The sequence below is a fragment of the Eptatretus burgeri genome, chromosome 20, assembly GCF_056783735.1.
Source record: "Eptatretus burgeri isolate ZD-2024b chromosome 20, Ebu_testis_v1, whole genome shotgun sequence".
In the NCBI taxonomy this organism is placed as follows: domain Eukaryota; kingdom Metazoa; phylum Chordata; class Myxini; order Myxiniformes; family Myxinidae; genus Eptatretus; species Eptatretus burgeri.
Genome location: NC_140980.1, coordinates 1834349 through 1855412, shown reverse-complemented (window position 1 = coordinate 1855412; position 21064 = coordinate 1834349). Strand labels below are relative to the sequence as shown.

Sequence of the window (21064 nt, the reverse complement as noted above, 5' to 3'; positions counted from 1 at the left end):
CGGAGAGGTGCACAACCAGACTCTGACCCCCCCAGCTGACCTTTCCTCCTCGGATGGAGGGTCCAATAAAGACCTGATGGGGTCCATTTCTTTTGGGTGTATGTGTCTGTCTGTGGGCCCAGTCTATAAGTGGAACTGTTCAAGTGTTGATTGCTCATTGCCCATTCGTGATTAAGTCTGCTCTGTGTCTCGCTTCCCAATTATTGCAATAAACCCCTGTTAAATGTACCAGCTCGTTGTCTGTCGTTTCTACCATTGGCCCAGCATGGTGTGTGCTTGAGAAGTAGTAAGGCCGTTTGTGCCGTAAGTTGTCATTGGGACCGGCGCGGCTCTGGTAACTCCAGCTCGGTTACGCCAGACCCGAGTCGGTACATGCGACTCGGTTTGGACAGAGTCGGCCGAGGGTGTGGCTTCCCCGGAAGCTAGACAGAGTGAGTACTGAGAGAAAATGGAACAGACAAGTGGACCCGACCTCACGCCGTCGAAATATTGGCGACCAAAATCATTCAAGTGACCCGTCGACTCCGGAGTTATCTGGGGTGACGACCTTTTAATTCCGGGTGTCTCGCGGTCGTTCATCGCCACCGACCCCCGGCCCACAACAATATTATCTTGCATGGATTCGTGGGGTGAGGCAAAAGAAATGCAATTATTTACAAAAGAGGACAGTGTGGAGCTCACCAGATACAGATAACTTACACATTCTAAACTTACACCAACACGACAGGTGCCATCAAATTACAATAACACGACAGGCGCCATCAGATACACACCTGAGGAAATTATCACAGCAAGAAAGATGGAGACAGCTTGAGGCAATTGCGACCTCTGGGATACCTGGAGCGACCGACGGACCAGCGTGAACCCAGTCGCTTCAGTGGGGGAAAGAAGGAGGAAAACTAGGGGTGTCTACGGTGCATGAGTGAGGAGGTGCAAATGACGTGCAAGTGTGGTGGAGAGAAGGGAAAAATGAGAAGAGGTGCGTGTCTGGTGAAGCGTAGAACGGGACTTCTAAAAGTCTGAACCAGAGTCCCGAACAAAGTACACCTGAGAATGGAGAGACCACACGGGCTGGTGTCTGGAGAACAAGCACAAGTGAGCGAAGTCCAACACCAGGCAGAAGGACAGATCCAGCAGAGAGTTCCTGGTCACGTCGTCCAAACTCACTGACTTACACAAACCTTCTCCTCCATCTCCGTTCCACCTCATTCCCTCTGGACGCACGAACAATCAACACAAAGCACCAGCCGTCCTTTTCAGGGTTCACTGATTGTCACACCTCACTCACGCCAATTAATCTAACCCCACACATATTCAGTCTTCGCAACTCTCAAAACAGTTTGCATTGCACATTTCACCACCCCCCCCTTTTATTTGGACCCATGTAAACCCACCGGCTCTTCTTCTCTCCTCTCCCTTTCCCTCTTTCTTCTCTTTCCCAGAATGACTGTGGCACCTGTTCGTATTTGTGACAAGTGACTGACGACGAGGGGGCTTACGTGCGTCGCATAAGGATTTCTCGATCGTGACACTGCTTGTATATACATGCCCTTTACAAATCATAAAAAACAACTTTTTTCCAAAATGTCTGGTTGTTTTCCTCTATTGATTAAGCATGGTGGAGAGGAAAAGGGAGTTCGTCCCCGTCGTTCCATCATGGGAAGACATGAGCCAGCGTGTCCAATGAGGGCAACGCTCGGCCGTATCTTCACCATGCTTCAATCGCGTTAAATTTCCAGATTTTTTTTCGATGTTTCAAACAATTATTTTATTTCAATTGAAATCCTGTATCGAGGGAGGAACAAAACGTCCCTCTCTTTGTATGGGACGGTTTCTCTGGACGCAGCCTAAACAAGAGGACTGAAAATTCATGTCTTGGCTTTGACTTGGCCACAAATTGGCCACAAATTTCAGAACTAAATCCTTTCAGTAACGTCCATTTCGTCATTGTAAAGTTTCGAATGAAAAACCTCAAAATTCACGTTGGTGTCCGTCCGTCCATCTGAAATGTGTCGGCGCTCATATCTCAAAGGCTATTCATTGAAACGAACTGAAAGTTGGAACATACATCGGACAATACGTCGAATTAATGGATTTCAAAACAAATTCCAGCTTTTTGTTGTTGTTTTCTTGATAGTTTTTGCTCATTCGCTGTGAGTTTGAGTTCTGTTTTTGCGCGGTAAAAGTATGCAATGGCGGTGTTGTTCGAAGCAGAGACTCCTGCAGCAATCAATGGAAGCATGAAGTGTCCCCCTCCCTTAACATGGGATGGTTTCCCTTCATATGAAGCATCACTTGGTTCCTCCTGTGAACACAAGGGTAGTACAGTACGAACATGACATGTTTTGAATGAACACTGTTTAGGGTAACGTGTTCTATGAACTCTCCAGTTATCACCTCTGGCACCGAAGGTGGACGGACGTTATGTTTTCACACCTGTCTGTTTGTTTGTCTGTGATCAGGAACATCAAATGGTTGTGGATGGATGAGAATGAAGTCTGAGCTGGATCACTGCCAGAGCTGCATCAATGTCTGAGGTGTATCAATGACTGAGCTATTTCAATGTTTCAATGTGTATCAATGTATCAAGCTGTATCAATGTCCGAGCTGTGTCAATGTCTAAGCTGCATCAATGACCGAGGTGTATCAATGTCCGAGCTGTGTCAAAGTCTGAGCTATTTCAATGTTTCAATGTGTATCAATGTATCAAGCTGTATCAATGTCCGAGCTGTGTCAATGTCTAAGCTGTATCAATGACTGAGGTGTATCAATGTCCGAGCTGTGTCAAAGTCTGAGCTATTTCAATGTTTCAATGTGTATCAATGTATCAAGCTGTATCAATGTCCGAGCTGTGTCAATGTCTAAGCTGTATCAATGACTGAGGTGTATCAATGTCCGAGCTGTGTCAAAGTCTGAGCTATTTCAATGTTTCAATGTGTATCAATGTATCAAGCTGTATCAATGTCCGAGCTGTGTCAATGTCTAAGCTGTATCAATGACCGAGGTGTATCAATGTCCGAGCTGTATCAATGTCTGAGCTGTGTCAATGTCTGAGCTGCATCAATGACTGAGGTGTACCAATGTCCGAGCTGTGTCAAAGTCTGAGCTATTTCAATGTTTCAATGTGTATCAATGTATCAAGCTGTATCAATGTCCGAGCTGTGTCAATGTCTAAGCTGTATCAATGACCGAGGTGTATCAATGTCCGAGCTGTATTAGTGTCCGAGCTGTGTCAATGTCTGAGCTGCATCAATGACTGAGGTGTACCAATGTCCGAGCTGTGTCAAAGTCTGAGCTATTTCAATGTTTCAATGTGTATCAATGTATCAAGCTGTATCAATGTCTGAGCTGCATCAATGACTGAGGTGTACCAATGTCCGAGCTGTGTCAAAGTCTGAGCTATTTCAATGTTTCAATGTGTATCAATGTATCAAGCTGTATCAATGTCCGAGCTGTATCAATGTCTGAGCTGTGTCAATGTCCGAGCTGTATCAATGTCCGAGCTGTATCAATGTCTGAGCTGTGTCAATGTCTAAGCTGTATCAATGACCGAGGTGTATCAATGTCCGAGCTGTATCAATGTCTGAGCTGTGTCAATGTCTAAGCTGTATCAATGACCGAGGTGTATCAATGTCCGAGCTGTATTAGTGTCCGAGGTGTATCAATATCTGACCTGCATCAATGTCCAAGCTTAAACAATGTCTGACCTGTATCAATGTCCGAGCTGTGTCAATGTCCGAACTTTTTTCTCGGATTCGGCTGGGACTTTCTGAATGCCATTTTGCATCAGTTCAGGGAATAAAAAGTACGTGGCATTGACATGACCTTTTAAACCTTGACCTATTTTCAGGTCATGACCGACTTATAGATTTTAACATTTTCCACAGTTTTGTTTAAACATTTTTTATCTTAATTCACACTTTATCCCTGAATGTTGATGGTCAAGGTCGAATGAGAGTCAAAACAAACATTTGCCATCACTGGATCATGAGCCCAGGGTAAGTCATCGGCGATTACCAAGGGTAAGATGGGGGAGGCTCGGGTAAACTTTCCTTGGCGATCGCAGATATCTAGTTGTTCTTATTATAATTATCATGATAAACAATAAACTAATGTGTGAACATGAAGAATGAGTTTGTGGTTCAAACCTTCGTATGGAGGGAACGCATCATCAACGACGTCGGACTCGACCTTTACGTTCACAACAGAATCTGAAACACAAACAATCCATCAAAACTAAACATCCAGGAACCAAAAGATCTTGCTTCGGAGTGAACGTCACGTACCGGGTCCAGACTCCTCATCCTCGGGTGAACGGAACATCAACATTTCCCTCTCCGGGAGAGATAAGGAGTCCATGGACGGTTCCCTTTCCAAGGGAGATAAGGAGTCCATGGACGGTTCCCTTTCCAAGGGAGATAAGGAGTCCATGGACGGTTCCCTCTCTGAGGGAGATAAGGAGTCCATGGACGGTTCCCTCTCTGGGGGAGATAAGGAGTCCGTGGACGGTTCCATCTCTGAGGGAAATAAGGACTCCATGGATGGTTCCCTCTCTGAAGGAAATAAGGAGTCAATGGACGGTTCCCCCTCTGGGGGAGATAAGGAGTTCCTGGACGGTTCCGTCTCTGGGGGAGATAAGGAGTCATGGACGGTTCCGTCTCTGGGGGAGATAAGGAGTCATGGACGGTTCCCCCTCTGGGGGAGATAAGGAGTTCCTGGACGGTTCCGTCTCTGGGGGAGATAAGGAGTCATGGACGGTTCCCTCTCTGAGGGAGATAAGGAGTCATGGACGGTTCCCTCTCTGAGGGAGATAAGGAGTCCATGGACGGTTTCCTCTCTGAGGGAGATAAGGAGTCCATGGACGGTTCCCTCTCTGAGGGAGATAAGGAGTCCATGGACGGTTCCCCCTCTGAGGGAGATAAGGAGTCATGGACGGTTCCCTCTCTGAGGGAGATAAGGAGTCATGGACGGTTCCCTCTCTGAGGGAGATAAGGAGTCCATGGACGGTTCCCTCTCTGGGGGAGATAAGGAGTCATGGACGGTTCCCCCTCTGGGGGAGATAAGGAGTTCCTGGACGGTTCCGTCTCTGGGGGAGATAAGGAGTCATGGACGGTTCCCTCTCCGGGAAGGATAAGGAGTCCATGGACGGTTCCCTCTCTGAGGGAGATAAGGAGTCCATGGACGGTTCCCCCTCTGGGGGAGATAAGGAGTTCCTGGACGGTTCCCCCTCTGGGGGAGATAAGGAGTCATGGACGGTTCCATCTCTGAGGGAAATAAGGAGTCCATGGACGGTTCCCTCTCCGGGGGAGATAAGGAGTCCATGAACGGTTCCCTCTCTGAGGGAGAGCCTCACGGACCGACGTTTCCTCTAATGGAGGCTCTTGTGGATGACGGGGTGTTCACTTTGTGATCACAGATATCTAGTTAGTATATCTAGTTAGTAATATCTCGTTCTTATTATTTTGATGAGAACATGAAGAATGAGTTTGTGGTTCAAACCTTCGTATGGAGGGAACGAATCATCGACGAACTCGGACTCGACCTTCACCTCCATAACAGGATCTGAAACACAAACAATCCATGAAGTAAATAATAAACTTTCACGAACCACAAGATGTCGGTTCGGAGTGAACGTCACGTACCGGGTCCAGACTCCTCATCCTCGGGTGACCCGACCACGGACCCGCGGTTTGAGGGATCATCCTCCCTGACCGACCGTGTTTCCTCCATCGAAGACCGCTCGTGGATCCCAGGGTGTTCGTTTTGTGATCTTCACCGGAGAGATCTCGGATCATCGTGACTGGAGGAGACTGGAAGGAACACGAGTTCCCTCTCTGAATTGTGTTCCGAGAAAAAACTACAACACGATTAAAATTCGCGGCAACAGCAACGTCGTTCTTACATCACTTCCGGTTTCCGTTCACGGTGCTTTGTAACGTGCGGAGTCTGTGTGTCATGTTTCGTGTTATTCTGTCCTCACGATGCGGGACTCTGTACAGATAGACAGGGAGATAAACACTGTCCCACACGTGAAACATTCACAAGATAGAAATGGAACCCAATCGTGTTTATACACCGCACAGCGTTTAACATTCGCAAGATAGAAATCAAACCCAGTCGTGTTTATACACCGCACAGCGTTTAATATTCACAAGACAGAAATCAAACCCAAACGTGGTTGTACACCGTTGGAGACGATGCCCAGCCACCGTCTCCGCCTTCCGTGACGTCATCGACTTCTCACGCTCGGCACGGCCCGTGACGTCATCGACTTCTCACGCTCGGCACGACCCGTGACGTCATCGACCTCTCAAGCTCAACAAATTGAGAGACGGAGACAATTTCTTGCGAAGAGACAAACAAACGACCCCAAATGTAATCCCCTCTCGTTTGGCGAGGGTAACAAGTGGACGATGAGTCATTTAAAAGTGAATTTGTTTGAACCCACACGATGCACACACAAGTCCAAGGATTCGCTGATCGTGAGGAACAGGAATCCTGTCCGACCAATCAAGTTGATCTTTCGAGGAAAGGGTGTGGGGAGGGGCACGGTTTAGGTACGGGGGGTGTAAAAATTTATGTAACATTTTAGGGGATGTTTGGTCTCGCGGTGCGGAGTGTAACGGGGGTGCGGTGTCAGATTTTAGTAAAAATTGCGCCACATGGTGTTTGAATGTCCCCAAATGAGGTAAATGGAAGGAAGGACACAAACAAGTTCACAGAGATTTATTTATTTTTGAAGATCAAAATGTTTGTATTATTTTGTTGTTCTGTTGTCTTCTCATCTTGATATAATTATTAATTTTACTGAGTTTAATATCCTTTCATTAATTATTCTTTCTGACAGTACTATGTTTGGTTCGGTTAATGGTAGCCATGACAGCAGAGTTAGTGACAGTAACACTATTTAAAAAAATTAATCATCGGAGTTCCCCTGCAAGGAACTTCAATGCAAAACGAGGCCGCTCCGCCCTTCAGGTTTGCGCAATGGTTGCCAACGTATGGTTGTCCATGCGAAACAAGGTTTGTAAAATTATTGTGCCTCGTGTTACCGATATATTTGTTTGATTCACTGTCAGGATTTTCTGATTGGCACAAGTCGGTTTATAATATAAACATCAAATTAAAAAATGGGTTTATAATGAGTCGAGTCCCATTATAGAGAGAGTTGCGACATAGAGGGTAAAATCGAGTCACGTGATTGTGTGGAGCCATTTTGAGTCCATCGCGGACAGGATCGGACGCATATCGGTCAGCGTTTTAACGTTCCCGCTGTACGCAGCGTTCCCATTCGTGTTTTACATCGATTTTACCACAAAATGACAGGTTGTTGCGCCTTTGGCTGCACAGATAGAACGGAGAAGGGATTCAAGATGTATAGATTTCCATCAGATGCTAAAAGACGGAAAATCTGGGAGAACAGAGTCGGTCGTGTTGGATGGAAAGCAACTTCTTGGTCAGTTCTCTGCCAAGTAAGTGTGATGGTGGTCATGGTCCCATATGCGTGTACTTGTGTGCTGTGAGTGAGACTGGCCTTTGCTTTGGCATTCCAGGCTTGTCATCCATTGCTCGTGGATTAATTAGCACTTGAAGGGGAAGGCATCTTTATTTAAAATTAAGTTTGAGTTAGAGTCTTCGAGCTAGATCAATTAATATAGGGTCTAGATCATGTCTCCAAAGTCAGACTCAGACTCAAAGTCAAAGTAAAACTAAAGTCAAAACAAAGACGAATGAACGGAGAACGGGCTAACACGGCCCACTCTTCAAAGGCAGGGTTAGGGTCAACACTAACCCTAATTCTGACCCTAACCCAACCCTAAACCTGACCCTAAACCTCAATCTAACCCTAACCCTAACTTTAAAGAGAAGGTTACACGGATTAATGGACTAGCGCCGTTCGTCGGCTCCGCACGTGCACCGCACTGAATGGACTCAAAATGGCGTCAAATCGTTAGTTGTCGCTACTCTCTCTCTATAAAGGGACTCTACCCTCAACCCCCCCCCTCCTCCCCTCAACCTCCTCTCTTCCCTCTCCACCCCCCCGCCACCCACAACTCCTCAACTCTTTAGGAGTGAAGGAATATCGAAGATTTAGCGGGACATTCTCAAGGTTCTGTTGGTTTGCTGTGACGTAAAATTTATTTCCACATTCACCTGTACATCGTTAGATACAACAACAACAACAACAACAACAACAACAACAACAACAACAACAACAATAGCAACTCCTAACAGGTTTGATTTCTGTCTTGTGAATGTTAAACGTTTTTGACAGTGTTTATCTCTCTGTCTATGTGTACACAGTCATGTACAGTGAGGACACAATCTGTCTATAATTCCAGCAATCTGTGTGTGGGTGTGTGTGTGTGTGTGTGTGTGTGTGTGTGTGTGTGTGTGTGTGTGTGTGTGTGTGTGTGTGTGTGTGTGTGTGTGTGTGTGTGTCTGTGACCGCTGTTTCTCGACAACCACTTGTCCGATCTAATTGAAACTTGCCAGATATATTGCTGGGGACCTGAGGATGTGCCTTTTCAAGGTTTGATATTAATCGGACAAGTGCTTCCCAAGTTATGGCCATTTATTTACCAAACCAATGACAAGACACGTAGTTGCGTGGACGTGGCAGATGGGGAAGGGGAGCTCAGCCGCGTAACCCCGCGTTCCCCATTACGGGTTACAACGTACGGGCTTCCGGATTGTGATGACTTCGTGTATTCGCATAATTTGTCGATTTCTGATGCGCATTTATAGATAAACACAATGCCCCAAGTTATGATCGTTTTCATATTAGACGGTGCATAAATTTCGGTAACATCAGAGTGAGCTGGTGTGCTCCAAAACCAGGAAGTAAATTTTTTCTCTCTTCTCTTCTCTTTTTGTTTTTCCTTGCACCAACATTGCGAAAAGGTAAAATACGTTGGCGCTAATTGATATGTGATATGCGAACTTCCGCGCCACGCATGTACGGGCACGCGAGAGCGAAGAAACGGTCTGTGTGGTTGTTGTTTCTTGCTCGCGGTTGGAATATTTATTTTCTTTTTTTCTTTTTTTAATTTTTTTTTTACGGGCACGTACGAGTAATAGAAATTACGAGGTGTAGACTTCTTGGTACATTGTAAAGCATCGTTCTTGGCAACCGGAAGTGACGTAAGAACTACGGTGTTTCCATCAGGTGAGCGGAGGCTGCATCTCTACTTGATTTTATTGTGATTCAGCTTGGATTCGGAGTTGTAATATTAATCTCGTCATTATTCAGAATTTTAACCGTGTGGTAGTTTTTTTATTAATTAATCAATTAATTAGTTTTCCTCGTTTTAACGTTGGTCACGTGACTGGGGCGGCGCGAATCTGCAGCTGAGAAACCGTCATTCGATGCCATTCGTGATCACGTGGTTATATTTTTCCGGAACACTTCAGGCTCGTGACTCGTCTTCCTCACAGTCTCCTGTCGTCACGACGATGCGCGATGATCCGAGATCTCCCCCGTGAAGATGACAAGGCGAACACCCTGGGATCCACGAGCGGCTTCGATGGAGGAAACATGGTCGACCCCGGAGATTCTCCCTCAAACCGCGGGTCCATGGTCGGTTCACCCGAGGGTGAGGAGTCCGGACCCGCTACGTGACGTTCACTCTGTAACGAGATCTTGTGGTTCCTGGTTGTTTAGTTTTAATGGATTGTTTGTGTTTCAGATCCTGTTGTGAAGGTGAAGCTCGAGTCCGAGTTCGTCGATGATTCGTTTTCTCCATTCGAAGGTTTGAACCACAAACTCATTCTTCATGTTCACACAATAGTTTATTGTTTATAATGATAATTATAATAACAAAAACTCGGTATCTGTGATCGCCAAGGTGAGCCTACCCCGGCCTCCCCCATGGCCTTACCCTTGGTGATCGCCCATGACTTACCCTGGGCTCATGATCCAGTGATGGTAAATGTTTGTTTAGACTGCTATTCGACCTTGACCATCAACATTCAGGGATCAAGTGTGAATTTAAAAAAAAGGTTTAAAAAAAATAGTGAAAAATGTTAAAATCTCTAAAATTGGGTCATGACCTGAAAAAATGGGTCAAGGTTAAAAAAGCGATGGAAACGCCACAAACTTTTTATTCCCTTTACTGATGAAAAATGTCCTTCCAAAAGGATCCAAGAAAAAGCTCGGACATTGATACAGCTCGGACATTGATACAGCTCAGACATTGATACAGCTCGGACATTGATACAGCTCGGGCATTGATACAGCTCGGACATTGATACAGCTCGGGCATTGATACAGCTCAGACATTGATACAGCTCGGACATTGATACAGCTCGGACATTGATACAGCTCAGACATTGATACAGCTCGGACATTGATACAGCTCGGGCATTGATACAGCTCAGACATTGATACAGCTCGGACATTGATACAGCTCGGACATTGATACAGCTCGGACATTGATACAGGTCAGACATTGATACAGCTTGGACATTGATACAGGTCAGACATTGATACAGCTCTGACATTGATACAGCTCGGACATTAATACAGGTCAGACATTGATACAGCTTGGACATTGACACAGGTCAGACATTGATACAGCTCGGACATTGATACAGCTCGGACATTGATACAGGTCAGATATTGATACAGCTCGGTCATTGATACAGCTCGGACATTGATACAGCTCGGACATTGATACAGCTCAGACATTGATACAGCTCGGGCATTGATACAGCTCAGACATTGACAGCTCGGACATTGACACAGCTCGGACATCTTTCTGAAAAAAATACTCTGTATGCAGACATGATGGAAGGTGATAGTTGCAAATTTTCGCTTCATTCGGTTATGCAATTCCAAAGAAAACACTATTTAATATTTTTTTTCTTGAATCCAACATGGCTGCCAAACCATGTGACCTATCAATTAGAAAATATCAAAAGGCACCAGTTCACCACTTGCTTGATATGTGTACCAAATTTCGTAAATATATCTTGAGGGGATTTGTAGTTAAGCTCCGGAAACGAAATGTGACGGATGGACGGAACCCACTTCCATCTCCCCCGCCAACTTTGTTGGTTCGTGGGGATAATAACCTTGTGCTTTTTGAATGAATGTGATTGTTTAACTGTTAAATGTTTCTGACAAACTTGCTTTTGTCCTTTGTTTTCTTTCTTCCAGATCTTATTGTGAAAATGAAGATCAAATCTGAGTTTGTGGATGAATCACCCTCTCAAGACAAAGGTCTGAACCTCAACGATATTGAAGTTGCACCATTTACAAACAACGATTAATGTACATTGTACGGAGGTTGTTGTCCAGAGAGACGTTGTACTTGCCTTCATGCCGTGTCGATACTCGAACACCATGCTCGTTAAGAAACCAAATTTTTTTTGATCGTTGAGACGTTCACGGAGAACTTGCACTTGCCCAGACAGGTGTGATCGAATCGATCGGTTTCCAACATGCACTCCCATCCATGAAAATACCAAGGGATGTCTGTTTGTTGAAGATTTTGTATTTTTATACACATCGTTGAGGCTCGTGGAAGAGCTCGTACGAGTACACTGATTGGACCAGAACACAACAGAACAAAAGGAACAGCAGAGAGAGGGGGAAACACTAACAGCAGAGCCAAAGACCAAGATAGAGGGCAGCGGACAAAAAATGGGTGTGAGGAGGAATTGGGTGGACAAGATGGATGCAGAAGAAAACTCTCAGTCGAGAAACTTTAAATTTGGATGGAGGACGGGTGGAGTGGGGGTTGACGAAGGGAGAAAAGATCATGGTTTTGGATGGGGGATGATTTGAGAAATTGTGGAACAGCTGTCTTCAAAACCTGGAGGGAAGAAGGAGATTGAAGAGAATGTGGAAGTTGGTTACACAGGCAGGGAAAAAAGAGAAACAAATGAGTGGAGGTGAGCAGCAATCCTGGATTTGGGCAGTTCCACCAGAAGGTCAGGACAGATTAGATCTGTGACTTGCGACAGGTACGATGTCAACCTGTAATAACCTGTTTCATGGTCGGGTTGTCGGTGACAAAACCGTCTCTCCCACCAGGTTTTCTGTTGAGATTTCCATGAAAATATCTGCTGTTCTTCCTCTACTCCAATCGGTTCTTCTGACCACGTGCTAGTCAAATTGGAGATCTCTCTGGCTCTTATCAGGAAACCACCTCAGCGCCTTCGAGTCTGGCATTTCACTCAGGCCGACTGGCAGGGTCTTCAAGCAGCCATCAAACTTCTGGACTGGTCTCCCATCGCTACTTTCTACAACAACAACTCATCCTGGGAATTCTTTCTCAGAAACTTGCTCTCTCTCTCTGTCTCTCTCTCCTGCACAGATTTATCCCCTCTCGTCTTTAGTTGTCCTTCCCTTCCTCCTGCCCATGGTTCCCTGAAACTTGTGATGAGGCAGTTGTCCTGAAACAACTTGCCTTTGCCTCATGGAAAACAAACCCAACTGAGGGTAACCTCAGTTCCTTCCAGAAGGCTCAGAACAAGTCTGTGTCTACCCTCAGGAGAGCCAGAAAACAACATCTTTCTAAGCTCAAGTCTGAACTCTCAAACCTCTCTCCCTCCTACAAATCCTGGTGGTGTCTAATTAAAACTGTTTCTGGTGTATGTTTCCCATCCATCCCCTCCCTTACCTCAAATGGCCGCACTGCTGATACCGCACGTGAAAAGGCTGAATGCCTAAACTCGGTGTTTGCTTCTAAATCTTCTAAAACCATCGCTTTGTGTACCCACCTCACCCAGTCACACCCAACCCTGGACTCTGTGTCCTTTTCTTCTGACAATGTGGAGAGCTTGCTGTCAAACCTCGACTCAGATTCTGCAACCGGTCCAGACGGCATCAGCCCACGTGTCCTAAAAACCTGCTCCTCTGCTCTTCTCACTCTCTCTCTCTCTCTCTGTTCTGTTCCCCTGTCCTTTGTGAGCCAACTGATATCCATATTGAGTGCCCAACTGTCTGCGGACGTCCTCCTGCAGTTGGGTTACTTTTTTTTCTGAGGTTGGTGGCAACATTTGCACTCCAGCCACAGTGGAAACTTTCATTCCGCAAAATCAACAAATGCAAAGAAACGGAGAGTGCCTCCTTTGCTGCTGCCCTTCGCAGGGCAGCTCACCACATGACGGGATTGGGGAAAAGTCTTTTTTGCACCCCCACTCCTTGATGATAGGAGGAAAAGCACGGGTGTGTGTGTGTGAGAGAGTTTTGTTCTCTCTCTCTCTCTCTCTCTCTCTCTCTCTCTCTCTCTCTCTCTCTCTCTGTCTCTCTCTCTCTCTCTCTCTCTCTCTCTCTCTCTCTCTCTCTCTCTCTCTCTCTCTCTCTCTCTTTCCTTGTCTTTCTCACTCTTATTTTACTCTTTTTCTCTTCGTTCTTTCTTTCTTTCCTTTTTATTTCTCTCTCTCGTCTCCTCTCTCCTCCCAATTGGAGTACTCAAATGTTTTGATTCAATTGGAGTACGTTGTGTTTCTGTGTTTAATGTTTCATTCCAAAAGGGATTTATTGATCCTCTTTGTGAATTGCCATTGCAGAGAAACAAATGAAAAAGGATTCTTGTTCCAAGTGTTCCCCGTTGGTCGACACTGAAGTTTCCTTCAATCAGCATGTGACACGGACTCTTGGTCAGGACGTTGATGAATTTGGTGGCGAGTCCAACAACAACAATAACAACAACAACAACAACAACAACAACAACAACAACAACAACAACAACAGTTCTCTTAACATCCTGAAAGAGAACGTCGAAGGAAGTCAGAAACCACACAAGTGTTCTGTGTGTTTGAAGGCCTTTAGTCAATCATCACATTTAAATCGACATAAAAAAATACATACAGGTGTGAAACCCCACAAATGTTCAACGTGCAGTAAGGCCTTTACTCAATCATCAAGTTTATATTCACATCAAAAAACACATACAGGTGTGAAGTCCCACAAGTGTTCTGTGTGTTTGAAGGCCTTTAGTCAATCATCACATTTAAATCGACATCAAAAAATACATACAGGTGTGAAACCCCACAAATGTTCAATGTGCAGTAAGGCCTTTACTCAATCATCAAGTTTATATCAACATCAAAAAACACATACAGGTGTGAAGTCCCACAAGTGTTCTGTGTGTGTGAAGGCCTTCACTCAATCATCACATTTAAATCGACATCAAAAAATACATACAGATGTGAAACCCTACAGGTGTTCAACGTGCAGTGAGGCCTTTACTCAATCATCAAGTTTAAACAAACATCAAAAAAATACATTCAGGTGTAAAACCCTAGAAGTGGTCTGTGTGTTTGAAGGCCTTAAGTCAATCATCAAATTTATATAAACATCAAAAAATACATACAGGTGTGAAACCCCACAAATGTTCAACGTGCAGTAAGGCCTTTACTCAATCATCACGTTTATATAAATATGAAAATATACATTCAGGTGTGAAGTCCTACAAGTGTTCTGTGTGTTTGAAGGCCTTAAGTCAAACATCACATTTAAATCGACATCAAAAAATACATTCAGGTGTGAAACTCCACAAATGTTTAACGTGCAGTGAGGCCTTTACTCAATCAGCAAGTTTATATAAACATGAAAATATACATTCAGGTGTGAAGTCCTACAAGTGTTCTGTGTGTTTGAAGGCCTTTAGTCAATTATCATATTTAAATCAACATCAAAATATACATTCAGGTGTGAAGTCCTACAAGTGTTCTGTGTGTTTGAAGGCCTTTAGTCAATTATCATATTTAAATCAACATCAAAATATACATTCAGGTGTGAAGTCCTACAAGTGTTCTGTGTGTTTGAAGGCCTTCAGTCAAACATCACATTTAAATCGACATCAAAAAATACATTCAGGTGTGAAACTCCACAAATGTTTAACGTGCAGTAAGGCCTTTACTCAATCAGCAAGTTTATATAAACATGAAAATATACATTCAGGTGTGAAGTCCTACAAGTGTTCTGTGTGTTTGAAGGCCTTTAGTCAATTATCATATTTAAATCAACATCAAAATATACATTCAGGTATGAAACCCTATAAGTGTTCTGTGTGTTTGAAGGCCTTTAGTCAATTATCATATTTAAATCAACATCAAAATATACATTCAGGTATGAAACCCTATAAGTGTTCTGTGTGTTTGAAGGCCTTTACTCAATCACCACATTTAAATCGACATCAAAAATACATACAGGTGTGAAACACCTAAAATGTTCAACGTGCAGTAAGGCCTTTACTCAATCATCAAATTTATATAAACATCAAAAAATACATTCAGCTGTGAAGTCCTACAAGTGTGCAACGTGCAGTAAGGCCTTTACTCAATCATCAAGTTTAAACAAACATCAAAAAATACATTCAGGTATGAGAGCCGAGAAGTGGTCTGTGTGTTTGAAGGCCTTAAGTCAATCATCACATTTAAATGAACATCAAAAAACACATTCAGGTGTGAAGTCCTGCACGTGCTCTTCGTGCAGTAAGGCCTTTATTTAGTTCTCAACTTTGGAGAAATATCAAAAAATCCAGATAAGAGATAAACCGTTCAAGTGTTCTGAGTGAAACGAGGCACTGCAAGCAGACATTGAACTCGTGTACAAATTGAAAAGGGAAACATTCTTGAAGGAGTTGTGAGTACCAGTGACTTTGGCCTAAATAATGACGACATGATGTTCGATTCTCAAAATCTCACACGAAACCCATAATTGTGAAAAGATGATGCCAAAGGTAGAGAAATGGAACTCTTGGACTCGACACATGTTCTCAATGCACGTTGTTATGTAAAACAAGTTAAGTTTGTTTTCCTTCATTTTTGTTTTGTTTATTAAACTGTTTTTCAATATTATCGATGATTCTTGTGATTGATAAATGATTTTTGTGATTGATAAATGATTCTTGCATGGAAGCACGAGTAGTCCAATGCAAGTTTGAAGTGGTTCCTCTGCACAAAGCTGTGTTCCATTGGTGGGTATCTTTCTATTTTTGGACCAAGCAACCAACCCAACACAGGTCATTGCTCTGTCACGAAGTGTGGAAATCTCAAACCCGAGCACGAACTAGTGGAATCGAACTTGCATCAGTCGGTGGAAGAACAATGCATTAATGTCGATGGTAAAAAGGAGAGAACTCAAGTGTCGGACTGGACGGAACACTTTACTCGTGAGAGACGTGAGAATCTTACCGGGATAAAAAACTATTATAAAGAAGCTGAGAAGTCTTATCGAGACGATTTCTGAGAGTAAGAGGAATAAAAATCCAATATTATATTGTAACAGCCGTAGGACCGGCACAAGAGCCTGGTTCGAGTTCCGCGGGCCGTGTCAAAATGACTGCAACGGTCAGCTAAGTCCACAGACCCAAGCAAATTCCCGAATCTGTTTGTGACGTTACAATATCTGTTGGGACCATGTGTTTAACTGAGTGATGTGGTGATAGGTGCTCGCAATCTTCCTTATCTTGCCGAGCAATCGCGAGCGCTCTAAGCTGGATTGAGCCAGCTCATCTAATGACACTAAAATCACAAAAATGAGATAATTTGTACTCGTCCCCGAGACCAGTTCAATTTATTTAACAACAAGCAAATACCACTCGTCGCTTAACTGATGGGATTACTGATAGGGGTGGAAAAAAGAGAGGGGGGAGAGGTGTGGGGGACAGAGGGGGGGGAAGGCAGTGTGAGGTGAGAGGAAGTGAAGGCAGATGTGCAGTGGAGCATTAATTACGATTCAACTCTCATCAAAATCCTTCTGCATGGAATACCAGTGAAGATGGAAACAAAATAATGTCTGAAATCCGTTTTCTACCAGTCATACTATCAATCCCGCCCAGAGACAAACACTGCCCAGACACGTTCGGACACAAACACCACCCGGACAAGTCGAGCCAAGCTGTCCGGAGTCAAACACTGCTCGGACATGTCCGGAGACAAACACCACCCGGACGCGTCGAGCCAAGTTGTCCGGAGTCAAACACTGCTCGGACATGTCCGGAGACGAACTCCCGTCCGGAGACAAACTGCCTGAACATGCCTGGAGACAATCTGTATGGAGACCCACACCACCCGAACACATCCAGAGAAAAACACCGCCCAGAAACAAACATAGTCCCCGACACGTCCTCTGACAAACACCGACCCAACACACCCGGAGATAAACACCGCTCCGATGCTTCTGGAGATAAACTCCCGTCCAGACATAAACACTGCCCGACACTTTCGGAGACAAACACTGCCTGGACACGTTCGGAGACAAACACCGCTCGGAGGCAAGCCTTTCGGAGATAAACTCCTTCCCTTCCGCTGAACAAAATTTGAGGTCCACTGGATGAAAACTGACAATTTTCTGCAAACTTGACCTTTTCTGATCTTTGACCTAAAAACCAGAAGAAAAAAGAAAGAAGAGAAAATGCAGAAAAAGTCCCATAAAAAAGCGGTAAGAAACCAGAAAAAAAAACATTTAAAAATCCAGAAAAATACAAAAAAGAAAAGAACCAGAAGAAACAAAACACCAGAAAAAAAAAAAACAGAAAAAGAAAGCAGAGAAAATGCAGAAAAAATCCCATTAAAAAACAGTAAGAAACCAGAAAAAAAACATTTTAAAATCCAGAAAAATACAAAAAAGAAAAGAACCAGAAGAAACAAAACACCAGAAAAAACAAACAGAAAAAGACACCAGAAAAACTAGAAGGGCAGTCGTAGAGAGCATATACCTTCGCTGCCGCTACTGTTTTGTTCTTGGCATAAGAGTGTGGGGAACAGAACAAGGACAATTTTGGTGCTGATTACATACAAATCGGATAAGAATTGACTGCGTTATGATAAAAATACGCACATCTGCAAGGTCTTGACCCCCCTGACCTTTGACCCCCAACTGCGAGTAAGGGCAATTACGTCATTGTGTCAAGTTGCATATCACAAGATTGGGTATTAAATTCTGAAGATTTTGGCATTAGTTTCATACAAATTGGATAAAAATTGACCACGATATGGTAAAAAGACGATTTTGACCTTTTCTTGACCTTTGACCCGATTGCTCCCAAAATCTAACCAAATGGTCCTTGGCTAATAACCAATCATCCCACCAAATTTCATGCAATTCGGTTTAAAACTTTTTAAGTTATGCGAATAACAAACAAATAAATAATCATTGGCATCTCCCACAAACATATATTTTGGTACTGATTATAATGCCAGGATTTGGGACATTTTCTTTTAAAAACAAGGGTAATGACGTAATTGTGTCATGTCGCCCATCACAAGATTGGGCAATGAATTCTGAACATTTTGGCATCGGTTGCATGCCAATTAGATCAAAATTGACCACGCTATGGTAAAAATACGAAATTGACCTTTCCGTGACCTTGACCTTTGACCCGATCGCTTCAAAAATCTAATCAAATGTTCCTTGGATAATAACCCATCATCCCACCAAATTTCAAGCGATTTGGTTTAATACTTTCTGAGTTATGTGAATAACACACACACACACACACACACACACACACACACACACACACACACACACACACACACACACACGCACGCACGCACGCACGCACGCACGCACACACACACACACACATTCACAAATAAATAAATACACAGCGACCAATACATAACCTTTCGCAGAATGCGAAGGTAAAAATAAACCTGAAAAAAACAGGGTCTTAATTCACCATTTTTTGGGGCTGCTGAACCATGCCTTGACTTTGAACAGGCCACAACGATTTCTAAACCACAAGAACAATATTTCATTTCCCTCACTCATATTATCGAATGCCTGATCATCATAGCTATGAATCGCTGAGTACATTGCAATGCTTTTAAACGCCCGGAGACACCAGTCTTCGTGGCTTTATTTCTTTTCCACCCGGGTCATAACCTTGAAAATTTCAAACTTAGCCGAATTACAAAATCTAAGATCCAGAATTCAATTTAGCAGCAATTCCGACTGTGAGAAAAGTGTCCGTTGGTCCAATTTGGACATGTTTGATATTTCTGGCATCTCCGGGAGGTGTGTGTTTAATTTGACGGGTCGGTGATCGTGAATCGCTTGTCAAACCAGCCGTTCCTTATCAACTGTTTCGATGGAGTGCTTAAGCCACTTGGTGAGTGCGAAACAAGATTCACACTGTCACTTGATACTTATTGTATGTGGATCGACTTGACAAAATGTTAAAGGGCCACTCACCTACGTTAGCCCTGTCTTGTTCACGGTGCCTGGCTCACTGAAAATGTGTATTTTTATTTTACACCACGTTTCCCCTTTTTGTATGAACTTTCATTATACGACCCGTCACTTCGGCATAGATAAATACAAATAAAAAAACCGAAACGATTCGTTATCACGGCAGGATAGCCGAGACTACTAAGGGTAGTTAACTACGTGCTGTAAATTGCAGTGCTGTACTTTACGACATAGTACAAGACCCCCACTCCCGTTAACAAGACCCCCACCCCCATTAACAAGACCCCCACCAACAGCACTCGGTACACAATTACCCATCAATACTCAAACTACCTAAAAGTCTTATCAACATCCCCTTGCCCCTCTATCTCCATAACTCCCAGGTACCTATCTAATTCTAATTTACACTAATCTACTGTTTCTACTGCCACTACCTTGCCAGGGAGGCCATTCCATGCATTAACTCCTCTCTGAGTGAAAGTCCCCTGCCTAACTACCGTTTTAACTCTCCTCTTCTTTACTCTCAAGCGATGGCCCCTGGTCCTTTCACTGTCTACTCTGTTGAATAATTCATCTTCACTTATTTTATCTCAACCTTTATTATCTTAAACATCTCTATCATATTATCTCCTCGCAACCGCCTCCTTTCTCTTGAAACAATCAACAACATTCGTCACCAATCTGTTGTAGCGAACGCAGTGAGCTTCATACTTAACGCGTGCACATGAGAGAATAGGAAACAACAAAAACAACAACAACAACAACAACAACAACACAATACCCTGGCAATTTGGAATCTGTGTCGTTGGCGATGACCCTTTTGCTTCCGTTTTTATTTTTGCTTCTGTTTTTTTTTTCCGCTTTTTGTCATGGGGAATGATGCATGCCGGGAGATGAAGGCATCGTCGGAGACATGAAAGACCCAAATAATATCAGACATGGTGTATATTTCCTCCCCTGATTTTAATAAAGATATCTCCCGCATCATCAAAAAAAATTTTTAATCTTGATTTACGTTATTTTATCGCTGATCCCGAATCCAGGCCGAAGTAACTGTAAATTGCGTGTACAGTTGTGAACAAGTTATAGGTAAAGTCAGAAGCGAATGTAAGAAGAATACTACGTTCGCTTTTAGTATTTATGTTTTTTAGATGAGATCCTGTTCTCGACGGTGTAGTTGTCGTTGTGAATGATGCATGCCGGGAGATAAAGGCATCGTCGGAGACATGAAAGACCCAAATAATATCAGACATGGTGTATATTTCCTCCCCTGATTTTAATAAAGATTTCTCCCGCATCATCAAAAAATAATTTTTAATCGCGATTCACGTTGTTTGATCGTTATAAGGTCATGTTGAGGATTTTTTTTTTCAGATGAGATCCTGTTCTCGGCGGTGTAGTTGTTGTTGAGGTATAATGTTGAGGTAATATTTATTTTTTAGATGAGATCCTGTTCTCGGCGGTGTAGTTGTTGTTGTGAAGGTAATGTTGAGGATTTTTTTTTCAGATGAGATCCTGTTGTAGGCGGTGTAGTTGTTTTTGTGAAGGTAATGTTGAGGTAATATTTATTTTTTTAGATGAGATCCTGTTCTCGGCTGTGTAGTTGTCGTTGTGAAGGTAATGTTGAGGATTTTATTTTTTTCAGATGAGATCCTGTTGTAGGCGGTGTAGTTGTTTTTGTGAAGGTAATGTTGAGGTAATATTTATTTTTCCAGATGAGATCCTGTTCTAGGCGGTGTAGTTGTTGTTGTGAAGGTAATGTAAAGGTAATATTTATTTTTTTCATGGCAAAAAGACTGTTTAATTTGATATATTTAAGAAGCGAATGTAAGAAGAATTCTACGTTCGCTTCGAGGCTTTGCCTATTCCTTATTATTCTGGATCATCTAACGTGCCGAGTGTTCCAGT

General features: G+C 43.5%; 2 protein-coding genes across 6 annotated transcripts in view; one reads left to right on the top strand and one right to left on the bottom strand.

Annotated features, from left to right (window-relative positions):
• The window catches only part of LOC147008286 (uncharacterized), a 209241-nt gene that overhangs the window by 22578 nt on the left and 165599 nt on the right, over positions 1-21064 (bottom strand). Inside the window, exons 1-3 of one of the 5 annotated variants that reach the window (XM_085865179.1) lie at positions 5643-5894; positions 5500-5562; positions 4149-4211 (exon numbers count right to left, since the gene is read on the bottom strand). The exons of the other annotated variants lie outside the window; for them this stretch is intronic. Of the exons in view, the coding sequence (XP_085721305.1) occupies positions 4149-4211; positions 5500-5562; positions 5643-5730 (214 nt within the window). The 5' untranslated portion in view covers positions 5731-5894. Of the gene's footprint in view, positions 1-4148; positions 4212-5499; positions 5563-5642; positions 5895-21064 lie in introns of those variants that run through there. 5 annotated transcript variants of the gene reach the window in all.
• On the top strand, positions 9372-14395 carry LOC147008292 (uncharacterized). The gene is made up of 4 exons (XM_085865152.1): positions 9372-9596; positions 9690-9752; positions 11162-11224; positions 13522-14395. The coding sequence occupies exons 1-4, from the start codon at positions 9464-9466 to the stop codon at positions 14307-14309; spliced, it is 1047 nt and encodes a 348-aa protein (XP_085721278.1). The 5' UTR covers positions 9372-9463; the 3' UTR covers positions 14310-14395.